We start from the raw sequence: 23,001 nt of genomic DNA on the forward strand, positions 1-23,001 counted from the left end.
CCTGCTCTTTGTGGATATTAAAGATCCCATGGCAGTTTCCATAACCTAAGTGGCTGCATTCTATCCTCCCATTGGCCAGGGCTACATGAGACAATAGCACCAATGTAACTGAAATTGGGTTTCAATTGGATTTAATCAAACAGGTGTAGAAGACAGTGTGGACCCTTTTGTTCTGGTTTCAGAGTGGCTCGTCATGATTTTGCTTCAGTCAATTCCTAACTAGCACAAGCTAAATCTGAAATACGTTTGGTTTACATTGAAATAGAAGTGTCCACACAACCTTTTCCAGTAGTTTAACACAATGGCTGTGTCTACACTGGCCGCTTGAATTTCCGCAAGAACACTGACGATCTCATGTAAGATCATCAGTGTTCTTGCGGAAATACTGTGCTGCTCCCATTCGGGCAAAAGCCCTCTTGCGCAAATCATTTGTGCAAGAGGGCCAGTGTAAACAGCACAGTACTGTTTTGCGCAAAAAAGCCCCAATGGCTAAAATGGCGATCGGGGCTTTTTTGCGCAAAACCGGGTCTAGATTGGCCATGGACGCTTTTCCGCAAAAAGTGCTTTTGCGGAAAAGTGTCCTGCCAATCTAGACACGATTTTCCGAAAATGCTTTTAACGGAAAAGTTTTCCGTTAAAAGCATTTCCGGAAAATCATGCCAGTCTAGATGTAGGCAATGGGCTTAAACTCACACTCGAAGTTAAACTAATGCGACTTTTCATGACAGATAGCAGAGGTGGGTATTGGGAAATGTCTCCTTTATCCTTGAAGACTCTGTCCCTCTCTCTGCCCCAGCAGGATATGATGCATTAGAATGTGAGTAAGTCAAGAAGCTGTGAGGAAGTTTATTGTTATGCTATGCTCCTCTTTCTCCTTGTGCCTTTCCTTTTCCTGCCCACCTGCCAAGCTCAATCAGACCCATCCTGTTGTGTTTAGTGCTCTGTGGCTGCCAGCACAGAGAACCAGAGCGAGAGACACTGCATGCCCAAGTTCACTAACTAGCCCCCTCTCCCCGAGTTTTGCTTAATTCTCGGATGGCATCATTGCTAACAGTGTTGAACGTCAAGCCCAAAAGCAGGACCAAAAAGAGCCGTGTTAATTTCAGCCTCTGAGGAGATCAATATTTGCCAATGGGAAAGGGCAAGATCGACAGAGATGTTTTATTTTCAAGCTTCATAAGAGGGTCTCGCAACTAATGCAGAGTAAGAAAGATGAAGCCATAAATCTACAAGACAGTGTCCTTTTAGCTCAGTCATGTGTGCTCATGCTGAAAACCTGGATCTTGACAGGTACGCAGAAGCATTAACTCTACCCTGATGCCCGGGTTTCTGTTTCCAAGCAGGTGGATCTGATCAGATGGAACAGAGACTATATATATTCAGTAGGTTTTTTCCCCCCTGCCAGCTTTTTGTCAGACATTCAGATTGGTTACATCACCACTGACAATAGCTCTGAAATATCGTCTTTAAGCCTAAAGATAAAAGTCCTGTTCTCCTCTTTCCTCCATCTTTTCAAGTCCTTTTAATAGGCTTCCTTTTAATAGGCTGCATGCACTGAAAGATGGTACTGGAGGAAGGCATCCACATGCAGGATCCCTGCGGTGGGCTTGTACAAGTCATGCAATTATAGCCCTGGCGGCAGCATGTGAGGATGTTCTCTGTGGCAGCTGTTCAGAGCCCTCCTTCTGCAAAATGAAACCTTACCTGGTGAAGAGAGAGACAAAGGAATCCTACAAATCTAGCCATCCTCTGCATTTGAACTGCGTATATTTGAACTGCGTATCATGCACTAGATTTTAATCCAGTCCATTCAGTTAACAGCAGAAGTTTCATTATTATTATTATTACTACTACTACTACTACTAATAATTAATAATTACATTAGCACCTAGCATCCTCAAGATTGGAGCTGGCCATTTGCTTAAGCCATGCTGGAGATCGATCTTCTGGCATTTGATTTAGTGGGTCTAGTTAAGACCTGTTAAATCAAACATTGAGGGCACCTCCGGTCAGCACTGGTACTATGCGCAGCCATGAGGAGTGAGGGAAGCTGACAGGAGCGTTTGCTCCCATCAACCTCTGTGAAGATGGCGCCAAGCTTGACTTAAGTTGCATACCTTAAGCCAACCTTCTGGTTCTAGTGTAGACCTGGCTGTAGGAAGCAGAGTCCTAAAAGGTCCCCACCATTTGCCAGGCAGCGTGACTGTGCTTGTGAGGGAAGGCATTTATTCAGCTCTTGCTGACATGGGCATATGCAGAGGAAGTCATTGAGTGCAATGGGTCCCCTTGGTACGGATGACACACTCAGGGCCCCAAGCCAAGAGCTATGTCAGAGTGCTTTGATGTTGGGACAGCTGCAATCACATTTCAGCTCTGTTGCTAGGGAGGACAGGGGAAACTATGAGCCCTATTCACCACTTTTACTCACACGAGTAAACCCGTTGGCACCAGTTGGACTGCGGGTGAGAGTCAGGGTGGCAGGATCAGGACTGTAAATTGAGCGCATTGTGTGTGGCTTTTGGTTGAAATTGGTATCAATAAAACTGATTTGTTTAACAATGCCAATTTACTAGTCCCTACTAACTCCCCATTCAGCCTAGGGTCACACAGAGGGTGGCCTTCATACCCCCAGCCTTCAAATTAATTTAAACTACTATTATTATTTCTGTAGCATCTAGTGTCAGGTGACTGGGATATGGGCAGTCTAGCCTAGTGGTCAGTGCAAGCATCAGGTATGACAAGGGTCAGAGAAGGCATCCGGAATGGAGCATCAGAAACCGGGGGCTACTGTGTCTGAGCTGGAGGCTGGAGTCAGGCATTGAGTACCACAGCCAATGGTCAAGCTGGAGTCCCCTAGTGCAGGAGTCTCAGACTCCCAGGCCAGATTGTGGACCTCAGACACCCCGGCCTGCACATGGCTGCTGCCATGTGAGTCCCTGCGGCCTGGAGGGAGGTGTCTGTACTCTTCCCCCAAGTCCAGCCCCTGTGCAACTCCCACCTCGCCTCTCCCCACCCTGCTCCACCTTCTCCCATCACCCCCCTTCCATCAAGCCCCCTCCCTTGAGGGACATGGCCATAGGGAATACTAGGGGACCTGGCGCAGCAGGTGTTGGGCCATGTGCGTGCACCTCAGTGGCAGGAGCTGCGGAGAAGCAGAGTGACAGCAGCCTTGGCTCTGCTCTGCTGCCATCTCCCAGGCCAGCCTGGTCTCTCCCCTTCAGCACGGTGGCAGGAAGAGGAGTGCCCCAGCCCCAGCGTGGGCTGGCTGGAGAGATGGAGACAGAGAAGAGCAGGTTGCGGTGTAGCTCTGCTTCCCTGCGGCTCCTGCCACCGCACCGAGTACAGGGGATCCCAGCCCCTGCTGTTGGCCCCCAGCCCGCCCAGGGCCTCGTGGGCTAATGTGAGTGGAGGGGACCATCCCGTCTATGGGGTGGCTATGCCAAACTGTCCTATGGACGGGATGGCTCTGCACACACCTCCCCTGGTGGCGCAAAGCTAGCAGCGGGAAGCCGCTCCAGCCCTGCTGCACTACCGCTAGTGGCGTCGGGGCTCCCTGGGGGGGGAGGGTGTTTAATCACCCAGGGGCGACAGGCAGGGCCAGGAGACCTGAGGAGGAGGAACGTGTGGAAACACCCCCTCCTGGAGCCCTCCCGGGGGGGTCGGCTGCTGGCCCATTAGGTGGATTTGAGGACTGGCACTGGCCCTGAGGTAAACGGAGTTTGAGAGCCTTGCCCTAGAGCAAGCAGGAAAACAGGTGAGGTGGGGTCTCTGGTGGGGAGGAGAGTTGTGGCAATGATGTGCCCAAACAGCAAAGAGACAGCAAACTGTTGCCCCCCCACCCCCCCAACCACACACAGCTGATTAGGCAGCTGCCACAGGCGGTGGGGCAAGAAAACAAAAATTCTTACCCCTATGGGAGGGGCGAGGGCACACCAGCTAAGGGAGGGGCATGCAACTGGTCCCTGTGGGGGAAGCGGGTACTGGGGGGCCACCCAGAGGAACAAGGAGGGGGCATCGGAACAATTGAAATCTTGGTGAGGACACAGGCCACCACGGGTCACCCAGGGCCATGTGAGACCTCCCCACATGATCCCCCACTTGACTGCCCCATTCCCAGCTCGGGACCCCCTCGCTCTTCCCCTTCCCATCCCCTGTTAAGCTGGGAGGAAAGGGAATGGGAGAAGTACAGTTGCCAGCAGTTTAGCTGCTTTCTTGGTTGTCCCTCTCACCTCTGTGTACAGGGCTGGGAGTTCTGTTCTTTTTCCCCGCTGGGAGGGGCTGTGGGGAAAGGAGCAGAACATGGGGTAGTATTTCCAGCCCACCTCCCTGCCCCCGATACACAAAGACACAACGGAGGGGCTGGGGCTAGCCAGCAGGGACAGGGAGTCTTTCTAGTGCACCTTACCAGCCGAAAAATAACTTTCCAATATGGCGTACCATACCGCCCCAGCTCATTTTCACCACTGGCTGCAGTCCAGCTACACCCAGAGATTTCCTGGACAGTAGGCCTTGATTTCCAACACCTACAACCCCATTGTGTTAAGCCCCATACAGACACCTAGGAACAGGCAGCCCTGGCTGCAGACAGCTTGCCATTTATGTAAACATGACAGAGGAAAGGCAGAAGAAAGGAAATGCTGTTATCCCCATTTTACCAGTGGGGGATTGAGGCACTAGGAAAATTAAGAGACTTGTCCAAGGTCACTCAGGGAATCTGTGGCAGAGCTGACCATTGAATCCCAATTTCCTGAGTCCAGAGCCTCAGTCACAATACTGTCTTTCCCCTCCCATTGAGCTCTCTTTGGTGTCAGGCCATGGGGTTGGGCACAAAAGGGGGGGGGGACTTTTTATCATCATGGCTATAGACTTAAACTCTCTTCCCAAACAATTTGGGCAATAAATCTTCCAACCTGAAAGCCCTCACTACAAAGGAGCAGATTTTATTTATTTAAATATTTTTACCCCGCCTTCCTATTTAAAATATTCAAGGCGGCAGATGAAACTAAAGTTGTATGAAAAAAAATTCTTCACTCAGTGTGCAGTCAACCTGTGGAACTCCTTGCAAGAAGAAGTTGTGAAGACTAGGACTTTAACAGGGTTCAGAAACAAGCCAGATAGAATCATGGAGGTTAGGTCCATTAATGGCTATTAACTAGGATGGGTAGGAATAGTGTCCCTAGCCTCTGTTTGTCTGCAAATGGGCGAAAGAGGAAGGGTCACGTGATGATTACCTGTTGTGTTCCCTCCTTCTGGGACATCTGGCATTGCCACTCTCAGCAGACAGGATACTAGGCTAGATGGATCTCTGGTCTACACCCAGTATGGTCATTCTTATGTTCTAATCTCCAGTGGTATTTGTCTGATTATGTTACAATTAGTGAATACCAAGAAATTTACATGATCAGATGTCAGCCTGTGTGATATCGCCTTTATTCTTCATCCCAGAATATCTTAGCCGAAGCTGACTCAGGACTCTCAGTGCAGCTGATAAATATAATAATGCACATCATAATATAATTAGTAACAACAAGTTACACAAGACTATGTGAACAGGAGAATCTGTTCCTTTGTGGGGGGGTTTCAAGGCATGGGGCTTTAGGCCAACTGTCTTTAACAGTCTCTTCTCTGCCAAGAATGGGAGTATTCACTCAGAAATGTAGGAGTTTGAATGTTTCATTGATATTATACAATGGGACCTATATTTATTGGTGAGGAGAAACAGCAGAGTTGTGAATTTTGTGATCTTCACTGAGAAGGGAATCGCTCCACTGGCAAACAGACAGCTCAGGTCGGATCCAAAAGTCTCAAGCCATTTTGGAGTCTCTTGGTTTTTGTTAACACTGGGGGCATGGTTATCCCGTCAGTCACACACGCTAAAGCCAAGGGGAGCTGCAGGCATGACACCGACAAAGTAATTGAGCCCCAGAAGTTCCAACGCCAGCACTGCTTGAATGGAACTGGTGGGAGTCCTTTAGCACTTGCCAAATGCAGCTGCTAATGTCCGTTAGCCAGGCAATAGAAGTGCACATCTTAGAAAGCCTGCTCAGTCCTAGAGGAATTGTAACGCCACACTAGACGGAACATTAAGGAACTAATTTTATCCTCTTAAACTTCATCCTTTCCTCCATCTCTGAGGGTATCATATTCAGTTTGGTATATTGTTATTTAAAGGTAGCTCTAGTAATTAGTCATATCTGATGCTATTGCAGGAGGCTGAGGGTACGTCTACACAGCAGTGTTATTTTGGAATAACTGATATTATTCTGAAACAACATAGTGCGCATCTAAACAACAAGACTTTGTTTCGAAATAATGTTGAGCTGGAGGACTTCTTACTCTGACTCCTAGTAACCCTCATTTAATGAGGAATAAGGGAAGTTGAAGGAAGAGTGTTCTTCCTTCGACTTCCTGCTCTGTAGACCACGCCAAAAGCCAAGTTAAGCTATTTTGACTTCAGCTACACAATTGACGTAGCTGAATTATGTAGCTTAATTTGACTTTAGCCCTGCCGTGTAGATGTGCCCTAATTTGCGGAAGTAGAATAACTGAACTCCTTGATTCTTAACAGATTTTGTTTTCTAAAGGAATAAAACAGCAGGATTCAGTAATATTAATCTGTAGTTTGGTCTCAGGATCTTGTCTGTGCCACAGATATTTGGATGTGTTCAAACAGGCAGAACAGCTGAGAGGAAAAGCAAAACACTGCAATGGGCTGTCTCAGAATTCAAGAGGAATCCCATACATGGGGAATTGGGGGGAGGAACTATTTAAACATCTGAACATCTCACGCAACTTTCCCCCCTCAAAACATTACAATTCCGGGGGAATAAATCACTCATTAAAAGAAAGGGGAAATGGTCAATTCAAATGGGAGGGGGAAACACAGGAAAATATCAGAAAACATCCCAAAGCATGGATTGCAGAACTTTGGCAGCCTAAAAAAAGCCCTGCAGATGCCATTTTGCTGTCAGGGGTTCAGTGTGCAATTTCAGTAGATGCCCATGAATTCCTCATCCTCTTCCACTGCCTAAATACAGATTAAAGTGCTACATAATCCTCTTTTTTGTTTTAAATACGGATAGTGTTCGTATAGATGGGGCAGTCCAGCCACGAAGACTCCTTCTCTTTGGAGGAGCGGGTGGCAGGTTGCAGCCTTGCACAAAGTTTTGGCCTGTGCTAGGAACACAGTGCTGTGCACAGGGCCCAGTCTTGAACCACTGAAGTCAGTGGGAGTTTTGACATAACCTTCACGGGGAGAAGAAGCAGGGTTGCTACCATGTCATGCTGACAGTGAGGCGAAACTGTTGCACTAGTTCACAACTGGTTTGATGAGGCAGGCATGAGAGATCCAGGGCCAAATGGTGTGCCAACACCCTGTAAAAACCCTCTTCCTTCAGGGACAGAGTGGATCCACCCTCACCCGCCCTCCGCTGCCTCTGAGAGGCAGCAGAGGGGGGTGCATGTAACCATTAGGATTAACCAATGAGCCCAGGCTAACTGGTTAATTGTGGAAACGGGTACATGCTAACATCATTACAGGCAGTCCCCGGGTTACGTACAAGATAGGGACTGTAGGTTTGTTCTTAAGTTGAATTTGTATGTAAGTCGGACCTGGTACATATTGTAGGGGAAACTCTAGCCAAACATATCTCCAGAGCTCAGTTTTATTCTCCCACACCTCACTTCCCTCAGTCCTTTATTCTCAAGCTGAGGTGTCTGCTGAGAAAAGCCGCTCCACGTCTCCCTGGTCTGCTGGGAGGAGTGCTAGCTTTGCGTCTCCCTGGTCTGCTGGGGGGAAGCAGCTGGTGCGGGGTTGCCTCACCCCGTTTGTAAGTAGGGATCCGATGTAAGTCGGATCCGTGTAACCCGGGGACTGCCTGTACTTTGGATGCTGCTATAATCTAAATATCAAGTACGAACAAGGATTTTCAAAGGGGCCTGAAAGTCAATGGGAACGTACCTCCCTTAGGAGTTTTCGAAAATTGCAACCAAGTCTAGGAAGTTATTGGGGGTGAGTGGGAAGAGATTTCTTATGGTTAGCATTTATATTCAAGAAGTGCTGCAAACTCTCCCAAGCCTTCTAAAAAGGCACCAACAGAAGACTGGAAATATCGCTCCTCCCCCTGTTCCTAGCTGCTCTTGGCTAACACTAATTCTGCGCTAAGCCTGAGGATACTACCCATGTCTGTTTCAGCATTTCCAATCTCATACACACTGATTTAGTAATGAGGTTCCGGGCAACAGTAATTACATTCCTTGTGCTGTATCCACACTGTCACTTCACTGCTCAGATGTCTCTTCAGATTTGGATAGGATCTCTGATGTGCATGACGTGCTGAGCCTCTTTGGATGAGCTAATTGAATAGTTCTTCACACCCGAATAGCCCTTGGGCACCACCACCTTGCCACTTGCTGGAAGAGCATCTCAGCTAAGTATCCAGCCAGGCCACACTCATTCACAGCTAATTGATTTTAAACAGCGCTTTTGTGTTCATTGGTTTACTAATTCTCAGATTTGTTTCTAGCATGGAGTGAACCAAAGGATATGAGTGTGGATTCTCCCTCCTTCACCCCATCAGCTCCAACCAAAGCTTGGGTTACACTCGCAGCTATAAGCTCTGTAGCTAAGCCGATTGATTTAATTCAGCTTCCCTGGATCCAGACCCCGAGACTCGGGGCTCCCCCTCAGCATTGGGGAGCCTGTGTTGGTGCTTCAGCTCCACCGCTATTCCCCAGTAGGGCTGGAGCACAAAAAATCTACTAGCCTAGGCCTGCCTAAGCTCTGGTGTGCAAGGGAAATGCAGTAGCGTCTTTGTCCTTCTCGGTCGGGGGCCAGGAAAGTAAAGGGCTTTTTTCTGGTTTTTTTGCTTCGCGCTTGTGTGCAGCCCTCGACTGATTTGTCTGTGGGTCAGTGGCTCCCAGCCCAAAAAAAGATCATAGCGTCATAGGGTTGGAAGAGACCACAGGAGGTCATCGAGTCCAACCCCCTGCTAAAAGCAGGAAACTGGAAGCCAGGGACCCGCAAGATCACCCAGCATGTCAGTGGCAGAGCTGGGAGTAGAATCCCAGCTTTCCTGTGTCCCAGTCCAGTGCCCTATCTCTTACGCCAAACTGCCTCACAAATTTCTGCCACTCCTAGTTCTCCATTCTGGATTTAATGAAGCGATTTCCAGTGAGTAGGGGTAGCTATGTTGGTGGGAGAAGCTCTCCTGCTTATATAGTGCTATCCACACTGCTGCTTCAGTTGGTGTAACTTACATTGCTCAGGCTATGTCTACACTACAAGGTTTTTGCGCAAGGAAATCGGCAGAACAGAGGGCTTTTTGCGGTGTAGGTATACCTCCTTCTACAAGGCATAACTCCTTTTTGCGCTACAGCTCTTGCGCAAAAAGGCACGTGTGGACGCTCCACAGGGGTTTCTTGTGCAAAAAGAGCCTATCAGAAAAAGCACAGGTGCTCTGATAGCCATTCATCAGAGCTTTCTTGCGCAAGAGCATCCATGCAACGTGGATGCTCTCTTGTGCAAAAGCACATCACAAAAGGTGTGGATGCGCTTTTGCACAGGAAGTTTTTGCGCAAGAACTCTCCAGCAGGCGGAACACACCGCACAGCACGGGGCAGCTGGACTCGGGTTGGCGGCATGCATGCTAAGTGACAGATTGGGGTTCTTCCTCTTTTGCTTCTGCTCTGAAAACACGTGTGAAAGAGAGCTTGCAAAGTACAGCGCTCATGGCTAGCGAGGCATCTGCGAGTGGAAAGAGGGGCCTTGCCAAGAGGGGGAACCGGGTGGGTTTGTAGAGGTCCGCGTTTGTTCTCACCTCCAGCAAGCCTGCAGACTGAATCTCTCTCGTACCACAGTGACTTGCAAGGGGGTGGGGAGCTGTTCTCTTGGATGATTCCTACAAGAAAACCGGGCAGCAAACCTAGGGTCATGCTTTGTTGGCGATGAGCAAACAGAGGTGGGTTGCCACAGTGCTCTCAGTTACAGAACTTCCCCCATCTCATCCAGGTCACCATGCGTGGTATCAGTCTTTTCTGAAGCACAGAGCATGATAGTGAATGAACCCTGACTGGATGTATCTACAACCCTTGGACCTTATACCACTGTGGTTTGTGCTGCACTGATGCCAGATCACTTACTGCTGGCTTGGCATGGAAAGGTGTCCTATCATGGAGGATGGAATAAGGCAGCCCTCCCCCAAAACCTCATGAGACGGATGAAAAAGTATTTCTATGAGAGCCTTATGGAAATGTGCAGGGAGGATTCCCACTCCATGTGCAGACACATTAACAAACTTTTCTGGGGAGCCCCCACGGTAGAGGCAGACTGGCGGCCACTGTATTCCGCAGATTAAACCCAATTACATTTACCCACTGTGGCACGATTACAAATGTGAACTCACCAAAAGTGACCTCCCCAACATCAGGGTCCAGCAGCAATAAGTCATGGGAGGGGATTGACTCCAAAGCTAAAAAAAGGTCATGGCTGTCAGGGAGGTCAGCTCCTCCAAAGGGATGTAAGCGACTAGACTACCCGATAAGCCTAGGCTTATCGGGTAGTCGAGTCACTACTCGACTAGCTGCTTCCCCTGCTTGCTGCCTCTGTATCAAAGGCACCAAGAGGGTGGAGCAGGAGCCGGTGTTGGAGGGAGCTGGCTTAGAAGCTGGTTCCCCCCACAGCACCATCTCTGGATGGGGGAGGCAGAGACAAAGAGGGGGAAACGGCGTGAGCAGGGAAGCAGTCCCCACTCGCACGGGGTCCTGACTGCTGTGCCTCTCCCTTTCAAATGTACAAGAGCCACAGGCAGCTCTTGTACATGTCAAAGGCAGCAGCGCAGTGTGATAGAAAGCGCCCCCCTTATTGACTAATCGAATAGTCAATGGAAATTCCATCAACTACTCAGTTAGCTGATTAATGGAAATTTAACATTCCTAATCCTCCGCTTGTTGGCGGAGCATTCTCCTCTTCCTCCTCCTCACCTACAGTTTCCTCCTCCCTTGTTGCCTGTGGCTGCTGGAAGAGTCACTTGGGAGGTATCCTCAGACAGTTTTGCGACAGTGGTTGACTCCCCCCTCTAGAATCCTATGCAGCTGCTCATAGAGGCAGCATGTTTGAGGCTCTGACCCAGATGGGCCATCTGCCTCCTTTGCCTTCTGGTATGCTTGCCTTAGCTCCTTTATTTTCATGTGGCACTACTGGGTGTCCTTTTCTCACCTGTCCTGTGACATCAGCATTTCTTCTGCTGCTTCGGTGTGCTGTCTGCACAGATACCTCTCCCCATACAGCAATCAGGTCCAGGATCTCCTGCATGCTCCTTGCTGGAGCTTGTTTGCGACCCTGGGCATTCATGGTCATGCTGCTGAGCTGTGCTCGCCATGCTGGCCAAACAGGAAATGAAATTCAACATTTCCCAGAGCTTTTCCTGTGTACCATAGAGAGCAGCAGAGTTGAAAATGTTGTAGCACTGTGGGACACCTCCCAGAGTCCAAGAATGTCAACTTTAATAGCGCTGCGTCTGCACTATCCCAAACTCAACCATGCTAGGTCCAATGTCGTGCTACGTCTCATCAAGGAAGAGTACCAAAATTGACTATAAACGCCCTTCAAGTTGTTGGAAGGCGTTTGGTGGTGTAGATTCATTGGTTATAAAATGGACTAATCATAGAATCCTAGGACTGGAAGGGACCTCGAGAGGTCATCGAGTCCAGTCCCCTACCCCCATGGCAGGACCAAATACTGTCTAGACCATCCCTGATAGACATTTATCTAACCTACACTTAAATATCTCCAGAGATGGGGATTCCACAACCTCCCTGGGCAATTTATTCCAGTGTTTGACTACCCTGACAGTTAGGAACTTTTTCCTCATGTCCAACCCAAACCTCCCTTGCTGCAGTTTAAGCCCATTGCTTCTTGTCCTATCCTCAGAGGCCAAGATGAACAAGTTTTCTCCCTCCTCCTTATGACACCCTTTTAGATTCCTGAAAGGTATCATGTCCCCTCTCAGTCTTCTCTTTTCTAAACTAAACAAACCCAATTCTTTCAGCCTTCCTTCATAGGTCATGTTCTCTAGACCTTTAATCATTCTTGTTGCTCTTCTCTGGACCCTCTCCAATTTCTCCACATCTTTCTTGAAATGCGGTGCCCAGAACTGGAAACAATATTCCAACTGAGGCCTAACCAGCGCAGAGTTGAGCGGAAGAATGACATGGCTAAGTTTGACCTAAACGTAGTGTAGACCAGGCCTGAGTCTAGACTAAGCCCTCAACCTCAGAGTGTGAATTTTGAAGGTCCCCCCCGCTTTTCTTTCCTGTTTTCATAATTTCAACCAAGGACTAACCAAAGGAATCAGTGTAGGAAACACAGTAAAGTCAGGAGACATCAAAGGCTGATCTTGCAAACAAATGTGAGTGGGGACCTTCTAATCCTACTGTATGAACCCATTCATTGCCTGAGAAAAACACCTCCACTACACATTGGCACCAACTTCTCATCTTGCTGGGATGTGTGTGTGCTCAAACCCCTGCTTCCACGCCAGACCCCCCCCTACACACACACACCACTCAGCCCCACCCTGCTTCTTCTCCTGAGCATGTCCCAACTCTGTTCCTCCCCATCTGTCCTGGAGCTTGAATGCTGTGAATCAGCTGTTTGCAGCACTCCGAAAGCACTGAATGGTAAGGGGGGGAGTTGGTAAATGCAGGGTGGTCAGCACATGAGGCATAGGGGGAGGGCAGCTTGGCACTAGCGGGTGCTCTGCACCTGCTAATTTTTCCCTGTGGCTGCTCCACTACGTATGATGAAGTGGGCAATACTTTTTGCCTGGGGGCCACTTCAGAAATTCAAAAGGTGCGGGGCAAGGACACTGGCGTGCTTCCCACCCACAGACCCTGATTGGTCTGTTCCTGATTGGTCTGGGGGTGGGAGAAGCGCACAAAGTCTTTGCCCCCAGTAAACTGCTTCTAGGTACCCATGCCCCTGATTGGCCTAGGGGTGGGAGGAGCATGCAAAGTCTCCTCCCACCCTGCCCCCATCCTGCAAGGAGTGTGTGGCGCTTAGAAGCACCGCACCCCTCACAGGGTGGGAGGAGACTTCTTGCACACACACACACACACACACAGGCCAATCAGGGCTTTGGGGTAAGGGGAGCTCATGAAGTCTCCTCCTGCCCTGCCACAAGCGTACAGTGCTTAGAAGCACCGCATACCCCTTGCAGGGCAGGGGCAGTGTTGGAGTAAGAGTTTTATATCTTTTTATAATTGCATTTTAGATTTAATAGTGTAGTCATGTAATGTAACACATTGAACATTTTATCAATGAAGTCCGTTAGTTAAATATACATTTCTTTGTTTTAAAGTTTAGTAAGTAAAGAGACAGGGTTTTGGTATTGTGTCTCTGTTAATGAGATTAGAAATACTGAAGGCCCAGGCCTTCAATATGAATTGTTTTGATTATGGTTTAATTTACAATGCATTTTGCTTTTTATAAGCACTGCTATTTGCATACCTTTGAAGGTCTCTGTGAGAAAGACTGTTTGTGTGAATGAGAAATGTATCATCATAAAGATAAGGTGTGAAGGTCGGTGTCGGAGCCAGATGGCCAGGAAAGGAGGGAGTACTCGGGTGAAGACAGACTGTAAAGATAGACTCATCAGTGTCAGAAGAGCCATCAGTGCGTACCCATGGTCAGGGATTGGCAGAATTGATGGCTTTAAAGGTGAAGGGTGGGCACCCCAAAAACAACTGATTAAATCCAGGACAGGATGATTTTCTCGGAGATGTTTGGAACGTCCATATCAAAAGATAACAGTGACCGGTCACAGACTGACACAGGAAAATCCATAGAGGAAAGGATTATAAAAGCACGGTGCTTTGCCATGGAACTTTGGGTTCGTCTTGCCACCAACTCCAGGAGAGCATTGGATCGCTACCGACAAAGCCCAGCTCCCTCTCTGTGATCGATCTGGTTGGCCACTAGATTGATCCAGACTCTGGACTGGTAACTATAACATTGTCTGGTGGGACTGTGTGGCTGTGTCTAGACTGGCCAGTTTTTCCAGAAAATCAGCCGCTTTTCTGGAAAAACTTGCCAGCTGTCTACACTGGCCGCTTGAATTTCCGCAAAAGCACTGACTTCCTACTGTGAGAAATCAGTGCTTCTTGCAGAAATACTATTCTGCTCCCGTTCAGGCAAAAGTCCCTTTTGCGCAAAAGGGCTGGTGTAGACAGCTCAGATTTGTTTTCCGCAAAAAAGCACCGTTCGCGAAAATGGCGATTGGGGCTTTTTTGCGGAAAAGCGTGTCTAGATTGGCACGGACGCTTTTCCGCAAAAAGTGCTTTTGCAGAAAAGCGTCCATGCCAATCTAGACACTCTTTCCGAAAATGCTTTTAACGGAAAACTTTTCCATTAAAAGCTTTTCCGGAAAATCATGCCAATCTAGACGCAGCCTGTGTGTATGGTGTTTGTGTGCAAGTGAGTGACTGAAAAGCATATGCTACAGTTGTATTCTCAATAAATGCGGCGTACTGCCTTTTCCCCTATAAAAGATCTCCTGTGCTTTGTTTAAGCATAACAGCAGGGCAGGAGGAGATTTCGCTCACTTCCCTCCCATCCCCAGACCCTGATTGGGCTGGGAGTGGGACTGGGGGAGCATGCAAAGACTCTCACTCCCTGCCCTCTGGTGCGCAGTGCTTAGAATCAACTGCCAGGGCTGACTAAGTGCCTGTCACAGGGTCACACGCTCCGCACCCCCTTTGGGAGGGGAAATATGGCCAGCGGCCAAGTCTGTATCACCCTGTTTGGGGGGTAACAGTGGCCTCAGAGTCAAGTCTGTGCTGCCCCCTGGCTGAGGATAAGCGTGGCCCAGCAGCCGCACCTTTACTGCCCCTGCCCAGGAGTAAATATGGCCTAGTGGCTGAGTTGATATTGCATCCACATGGCTCTCCACTAGGGGTATCAGGGTATGGGGGCCCAGGCCCTCCCTCTCCACCAGGCCCCAGCCCAAAGCCGGTGCCTTCTCCTACGCTCCAACCCCCTGTCTCCCCCCCATACTCTGGGACTCTCGGCTCCTCCCCAAGTCCAGAACTCCTCTCTTGTGCCCCAAACCCCTCATCCCTGCCCCCAACCCAGAGCCTGCACCCCCAGCTGGAGCCTTCACCCCCTGAGCCAGCCTGGTGAAAATGAGGGAGCAAGTGGGGGGCAGTGGGGTGGAGTGAGTGGGGGCAGGGCTTGGTTAAAGGGTGGGGCCTGGGTGAGGGGGGATGGGCTGTGGGTGCGACAAAGGGGTCTGGTTCTGTGTGAGGAGAAAAGTGGCAATGCTATTTTGGGCACTGCACAGGCACCAGGCTAGGACAGAGCCAGCTTTGGGCCCTGGGCAGGCCTAGAGCTGACTGGGGTCCTGGACTAGAGTTAGGATTGTGGCCTGCAGAGGGTCCAACCCAGGGTAAGGGTTAGACCCCTAATTGCCCCCGTAGTGGGATTTGAAAGTGCTCAGCACCATGCAGGATCAGACCCAGGGTGCCAGGCAAAGACGTCTTTGCCCTTGTTTGGTTAGAGTCGTGGCTGGCTGCCTCCTCAGCGCAGGCCCTACCCTACCATCCTCATGGGAAGACAGCAATCCTCCTCAAGGCAGCCAACGGACAACAGCTGAGAATGAAGCTAACACATTTAGCTGGAGGATCAGCATTATTTTTTTTAAATGATTAATAAATGCAAAAAACATCCTAGCATCTCTCGGGGCTGCTCTTAATATAACCGTGGGCTGCAAACACATCCCCCTCTCATCCCATGCTCCCAAAGCAGCAGCCACCATAGGTCAGTTTGCTGAACCCCAGTGAATGTAACAGCCAGCATCTGAAAGGGAGCTCCCAACTACCTCAGGGCTTGTCTTTTTGGCCTATTTGGGCTTGTTGTTATGCTATCTTCTCTTCTGCCTTACTCTTTATGGGCTGGATTCTCCAGGAAGAAGTACTCTAAATTATATGGCTTTGTACCCCGAGAATATGTCTGCGCTGTAAAAAACCCACCATATCAATAAGTCTCTGAGCCTGGGTTAACTGACTTGGATACATGCTACAAGGAAAAACCAGCAGTGGAGACATTCCCGTTTGGATCGGAGCCTGGGCTCTGAAATCCAGCGAGGGGGTGGGTCTCTGGGTTCGGATGGGAACATCTGCCCCAGTGTTCCCTGTAAGCTGTATGCTTGTGCTCAGGAGAGATTCAAATGCCACCCAGCTGATGAACAGAGCATTCATGGCTAGGTTTTTGTTTCTACTGGTGGTGTACATTTGCACATGCCTGAGTGCACAGGAAAAAATTATTCTGCACATGGATGGAAAAGATTACAGAGAATGTTGATCTGCAATGCTGCTTTTAGCTCCCGAATGCAAATCCAAGTCAGCTGACCTGAGCTCTGGGATTCACTGTCACTGCTTATGTCCCCATCACCCAAATATCTGGGCATCTCTCCAGCACTAATGCACACAGCCTCACAACTGCCTGGGGAGGCAGGGCACTCGAACCACTGTCCCTCGTGTCTAAGATGAGGACTCTCACTACTGGACAGTTTTCCTCTCTCCCATGTGGCTTCAGCATCTCTCAGGTGGGGCTACCTAACACCCTCCTCCAAAGGCAACCATTTTGCCACAGAGTGGTCCAGGCAGGGCCTAGATCTTTTATGTTCTGTAAAGCATCGTCAAAACCAGTTTTCTATAATATATAAATAGAGGATGGGGAGTGCAGGAGCCAGATCATGGGGTGGTGCGTGTAGTAGTCAGGGCAGGAGTGGGGTGGGCTCAGGGCAGGAGGTTGGGTATGAGGTGGGCTTAGGGCAGGAGGTGGGGAAGCAGGCTCAGGGAAGGGGGCTGGGAGATGTGGATGGGCTGCCTGGGGCACCTGGAGCCACCTGGGGTCACCCACAGTGGCAGAGGCCACAATGCCTGGACAGCAGTAGCTCCCCGGGGCTGACAGGGGTCACGCTGGTTGGCCAGAACCAGGAGCTGTGGTGCCTGCCTGGCAGCAGCTCCCTAGTCACCCTCCATGGTGGCAGGGGCTGTGGTGTCCAGCCAGCGGCAGCTCCCTAGAGCTTTGGTAACAGCATTTTGGATCTTTGGTAATGTTATCACATGCCTGCAACATCACAGGCTCCTTTCCCGCAGACTCCTGTTGGCTCAGGAGGAGGATGAGCCTGTGTCCAGGTGCATTTGGCCTGTTGACTGAATCCCTTGGTCATTTCTAGTCAATCTCATCCAGACCAACCGGGAGTTTGTAATTTGCTGGGAAAAGCAGAGGAATAAGGACTTGTAGGAAGGTCTGTAGATATAATTGTCCATCCTTGCCATCCTTCCTCATGGTGCAACCAAGGGCATTTCAATCTGGGCTCTTTCCAAGTACGTGGCTAGCAGGGATAAAAGTCACCTCTGGCTGGGGAGGCTTTGGAAGCACTCTTAGGGTACGTCTAAACTACATGCCTCCGTCGACGGAGGCATGTAGATTAGACAGATCGGCAGAGGGAAATGAAGCCGCGATGAAAATAATCGCGGCTTCATTTAAATTTAAATGGCTGCCCCGCTCTGCCGATCAGCTGTTTGTCGGTAGATCGGGGCAGTCTGGACGCGCCGCGTTGACAAAGAAGCCTTTCTTGATCAGCACAGGTATGCCTCGTGAAACCAGGTTTACCTGTGCCGATCAAGAAAGGCTTCTTTGTCGACGCAGCGCGTCCAGACTGCCCCGATCTGCCGACAAACAGCTGATCGGCAGAGCGGGGCAGCCATTTAAATTTAAATGAAGCCGCGATTATTTTAATCGCGGCTTCATTTCCCTCTGCCGATCTGTCTAATCTACATGCCTCCGTCGACGGAGGCATGTAGTCTAGACACACCCAGAGAGAGGCACAAACCTTGGAAGTCAGGAACATCCCGCATCTCCCTTTGAATTCCAACCATGCAATTGCTAAAGATTGTGCAGTGTGTGCTGCTGTCTCTAGGGTTGCCAGGTGTCCGGTTTTGAACCGGACAGTCCAGTATTTGAGCTTTCTGTTCGGGAAACAAATTGAGAAAATAGAAATGTCTGGTCATTTCTAAATAAGATGGAATGTAGAATGTAGATTGTGATGTAATGGAATGAGATGGAATGTAGATTGTGATGTAATGTCAAGTGTGTCCGGTATTTTTGTTGAAATCATCTGGCAACTCTATCTGTCTCTCAGCCTGGTCTTGAGCAGCCTCAACTCCCACTAGCTTTGAGGCAGGGCTGGATTACCCAATAGGCAGACTAAGCACTGTACGAGGTTCCCCTCGTCCCCTAGTACTCCTCTCCCGGTTTCCCTGGAACAAACCCACTTAGTCTGATCAGTGTCTATAAGTTTATTACACTTAAGTCGCGTTATAGACGCGCCGGGGCGAATTATCCCCTGCCCCGATTAGCATCGACTGGTATGCCGGCCCACTGGAGGGGGGAAGGGGGTTCGGGCCCGCCCTCGCTCCGAACCCCGGCCCAGGGCCCTAAGGTTCGGACCTCGGTCCGAACTAGCGGAGGGGGTCGGAAAACCCCTAAACTCCCCCGCTCTCGGGGTCCACTCCTCCGCCCTGGGCCACTTCTTCCCCCCTGTGTTTCCTACCGGGGGTCAGAGGACCCCGGGGTTATGCCTCACCCCAAGGCCTCCAAAGTTTCTGGCCTCCTTGCCACCGACTCCCTTCGCCGTTCGCCCGGGAGCCTCCCCCCCGGCTGGCCCGGCTCCTTCATTTGAATCGCCCGCCCGGATGACGTCCCCTCCGACGTCATCTCCTCGCGCCCCTTCCGGGTCGCCTGGGGGTGACATCCCTGGTGACGTCACTACCCCCGGCCCCTGGCCGCTCCGGCGTTGTCCTTCTGCCCTGCCACCCATTACCGGCCCCGGCGCTCCCTGCCCGAGACTCTCCGCGGCGTCCTGCGCCCGTGCCGCCCCGCCCCCGTCCTCCGAACACAGCGGGGACCACGGGGCTTCCGGAGGGTGCGGGTCCAACCTGCCACAAGCACGTGTTTAGGGCACCAGCAAAGCAGGGGAACCAAAAAAAAAGAGAGAGATTTTACAGTATAGTATTGTTCTTATTTTGAATTACATATGGGGGGGCACCATAATCTTTTCAGTGCTTAGGGCCTCTAAAGATCTTAATCCGGCCCTGCTTTGAGGGAACCATGAGCCCCTTCCACAGCAGGGCCTGTATTCCTGAAAAAACAGTCTGCGGGTAAGTCCCTCTCATTAGAGGGAAACATTCTGCCGACATCGTGGGAGTTACATTTGGCCCCCAAATGTTTGCTGATTCTTGGTTGGATGAATTTGTGCCTGTTTATGATTAACCAGCTTGGCTTAAAACCTCCCTTTCTAGCCACATTGTTCAGGCATCTCCTGTGATTTCTGCTCTTTGATTCAGCGTTTGATATTATTCACCAAACACGCTCAGTCACTCTCTGTAGTTCAGAGAAGATTTTCATCACAAATGTACGGACTAAAAACGGTTTTCAAGAGGAGGCTTCATGCTGTCAAAACCGATAGCACCATTTGAGAAGGAGCAGCGTGACTGGCACCCCAGGTACCTTTCAGCCGGACACACCTGCTTCACACCGATCACTTACCCACGCTGGCGAAATGCTTGCCCGTCACCAGGCAGGAAAGACATGGCTGAAGTTGTGCCTTTGAAAGAAAAAGTCATTAGGCAGCCGTTCTATTTCAGCTCTGGGTCCCTGGGCTCATGCAGTTGAGTTGGTAAGATGCCCTATAAGGACAAGAAAGGGAAGGAGAATTCCCTAAGAAACAGGGCATGAATTGATCTCTCCTGAGGGACATGAGCTTTGGCCAATCAGGTTTGCAATAATGTGGCCAGCTGAGCTTGTATCTCATCCATGCGCTGTTATTTTTTTGTAAAAGGAAATGCTGGCTCAGGCCCTTTGGATGGGTATAAGAGAAGCTGGCCAGCCCCTTGTAGACACGCAACGTCTTCCAGCACTGTCTGTGGTAGGTACTTGCCGTGTGTGACTGTCGGGGAGAGAAATATTGTGGAGATTTGCTGTGATTCATGCAGCTGTACTGGGCAGGAATTGAAAGTGGAGGCAGGGCAGGGGAGGGGGTGGACTGCCAGGCTATGAGAAGAAATAGCTACCCCTCTAACATAGCCAGCATGGGTTTGTTTTCATTGTGTTTTATGCCGGAGGGACTTGAACTCACAGCTAGTTTTCTATTATACTTGTTAAATCAACTGAAGCCTTGGACAAGCAAACCTCAGAATTTTAACAAGTGAGAGCCTGCTCTGAAGACTGATTGATGATAACAGATTCCTTTGGATCAGGTCTTTAGAGAGGCAGTTTGAGACAGTCAAAGTAACCTCCTTGACATTGTACTTGTTTTTTAATGATTGACTTAATTTTATACATCACCCAATGAGACATGTTATACACTAGCTAGACCAGAGAGGGGTGTGTCTGGGCATCTGGGATGGCTGTACTACGTGTGACTTTTGGCAAGAATTTTGTACATTCTTTCAAAAATGTCCCCAGCTTCTGGATGCCTCCATTTTGGGGGTCCCCAAATAAGAACAGCCAGACTGGGTCAGACCAACAGTCCATCTAACCCAGTATCCTGTGTGCCATCAGTGGCTAATGCCAGATGCCCCAGAGGGAGGGAACACAACTGGTAATCCTCACATGATCCCTCTCCTGTCACAGATATTCAGACACACAGAGGCTAGGGACACCGTTCCTACCCATCCTGGCTAATAGCCATTGATGGATGTAACCTCCACAAATCTATCTAACTCCTTTTTGAACCCTGTTAAAGTCCTAGCCTTCACCACATCCTCTGGCAAGGAGTTCCACAGGTTGACTGTGTGCTGAGTGAAGAAAAAATTCCTTTTATTTTAAACCTGCGTTTACTCTTGTTTAACATTATCTCAGTTCACAAGTGAGTCTGTTGATTTCAGTAGGATCTCTGGTGGAATAAGGTGCAGTTTTTGGGGGACAATGGGGAGCAAAATCTGGCTTTAGATAACAATTTTGAATCTGGCAATAAAAGCTATCGAAATTCAGCAAGATCTTCAGATTTAGCTGCATACAGTGCAAAGGAAAATGTTGAGCTATACTCCCTTGCTGAACCTCTTCCACTCCTTTGTCTCTGATGGCTTGACCAGCTGCTGAAATACACAGAGGAAAATGCTCCCTTCAGGCTTTGTGGGTGAAAGTCATCTGTTGAAGTCAGTGGCATTACATCAGGGACTTGTTTGCACACCCTTCCCCCCCTGCACTCCCACCCAGAGCCTTCCTTCTAGCTTCCAGCGACTGGAGAAGCAGTATGGCCACATTGGTGCGCTTGTCGGAGTTTTTTTAGACCCTTCAGATCTTGAGTGAGCATTGGGGAAATTGAGATCCCCAATGGGACCCCAACCAGGATCTCTCTCCGTGTAGCGCCGATCTATTCTGAGAGAGCAACAGGCTGCAGCCCAAGCAGCATCTTCTAAATGCAGCAACAGCTGGCAGACAGAGTCAGCTGCCTTTCGCCTTGGGGTTCCCTCTGTCCCCCTCCTCCCTGCACCCCATCTTAGCAGCTACTTCTGCTGCCACCCCATGGCTCAATCACACAGTGAAACACTGCTCTGGGTTATGCACCTGCTGCCCCCACAGCGTCAAGGAGGCTGCAGAACTGGCACAGAGAGCAGCGCTTGGCTCTTAGTCCTTAATGACAAGAGCATCAGGGGACGGGTCCAGGATGTCTCCCGGGGGAAGAGCCCAGAAGGCATGGCCAACCTTTAAGCCACCCTCACACTGGGCTGTGCTGCTGGGTCTGGTGTATCCCCTGCAGGAGAAGCTCTGAAAGCCAGAGCCCACCCTGAATCTCCACAGTATTCAGCAATGCCTGCCCCCAGATGTGCCCCTACATGCCACCAGATTTGGGGCTCGCAAGTACTCTAAGTAGTCCCATGCTCTGCCTGCACCAGAGTGTTCTCCCCTTGCCACAGGACAGGGACTCTTGGAGGACATCTACAACGGTCCCTCAAATTTTTCCACCCACGTGCAGAATAAATTTTGTTATATGCACCAAGGCATGTACAAATGTGCACCACCAATAGAAACACATGTTGCCAGCTGTGGGAGGCTGTAGGCACTCTGCTAATCAACTGGGAGGTCTCTGAATCTCTCTTGGGCAGCTGCCCAAGCACTCAGTTGAAAGGGAGTACTGGTCATCCAGGGCTCAGGCTAAGGGGCTGTTGCATTGCAGAGCAGATGTTTGGGCTCAGGCTACCGCTCAACCTCTGGGATCCTCCCACCACACAGGGCTCTAGAACCTGGGCTGCAGCCCAGGAAGGAACATCTACCCCACCATTAAACAGCCCCTTCACTCGGGAGCCAGTCAATGAGCACAGACCCGCTGCAGGATGTTAACAGCTGTGCAGACATTCCCCTGGGGCTTACAGCAATTTGGGTGTGCAGGAGAATTCACCTGTCTAACCTTGGTAACAATCCTCTGGAGCATCATCGTCTCTCGCTGTGTGCTGAGGCGGGGCCCCATTGGATTTAATGGGAGTTACGGAAGCCTGCAGGGGACAGAATAGGGCCCTAGGATTCCCCGCGGTGCTCCTTTCCCCCGACTCTCGATTCCCCCCTCTTTCACAGCCTTGCAGGAAGCCTGCTCCCCACTTCTTTTCCTGTCAGTGTCACCCTCTGCTTGACTCGACACCAAAATGCCTGGTGGCTATAAAGGCGAGTGTGGGGACGACATAGATCCCATGCCGTTCCTGAATCCTCCCGAGAAAGAGCGGATAGAGGCCATGAACAAGCCCTATGACATCAAGAAGTCGTGCTGGGTCAAGGACGAGAAGGAGGGCTTCGTTGCCGGGGAGATCCAGTCTGACAAGGGCGACCAAATCGTTGTGAAGACTGTGACCAACCAGGTACCGTCAGCTCTGTGAGCTGGGTGTGAGAATGACAGTAGCTCCCACAGGGCCCCTGTCCTAACATGGCAGCTGCATCACCAG

At 50.1% G+C, this 23,001-nt stretch overlaps 2 protein-coding genes across 2 annotated transcripts in view; one reads left to right on the forward strand and one right to left on the reverse strand.

The window, feature by feature from the left end:
• Positions 1-11,350, reverse strand: part of KPNA7 (karyopherin subunit alpha 7) — a 37,676-nt gene extending 26,326 nt beyond the window's left edge. Inside the window, 1 exon segment of the mRNA XM_089782281.1 lies at positions 11,216-11,350. Within this exon segment, the coding sequence (XP_089638407.1) occupies positions 11,216-11,350 (135 nt within the window).
• An 8,026-nt stretch (positions 11,351-19,376) lies between these two features.
• The window catches only part of MYH16 (myosin heavy chain 16), a 62,499-nt gene continuing 58,874 nt past the window's right edge, over positions 19,377-23,001 (forward strand). The window contains exons 1-2 of the mRNA XM_089769300.1: positions 19,377-19,991; positions 22,640-22,917. Of these exons, the coding sequence (XP_089625426.1) occupies positions 22,708-22,917 (210 nt within the window). The 5' untranslated portion in view covers positions 19,377-19,991; positions 22,640-22,707. The remainder of the gene's footprint in view (positions 19,992-22,639; positions 22,918-23,001) is intronic.

Source organism: Pelodiscus sinensis, chromosome 15 (genome assembly GCF_052426305.1).
Source record: "Pelodiscus sinensis isolate ZL-2025 chromosome 15, ASM5242630v1, whole genome shotgun sequence".
Taxonomy (NCBI): Eukaryota; Metazoa; Chordata; order Testudines; family Trionychidae; genus Pelodiscus; species Pelodiscus sinensis.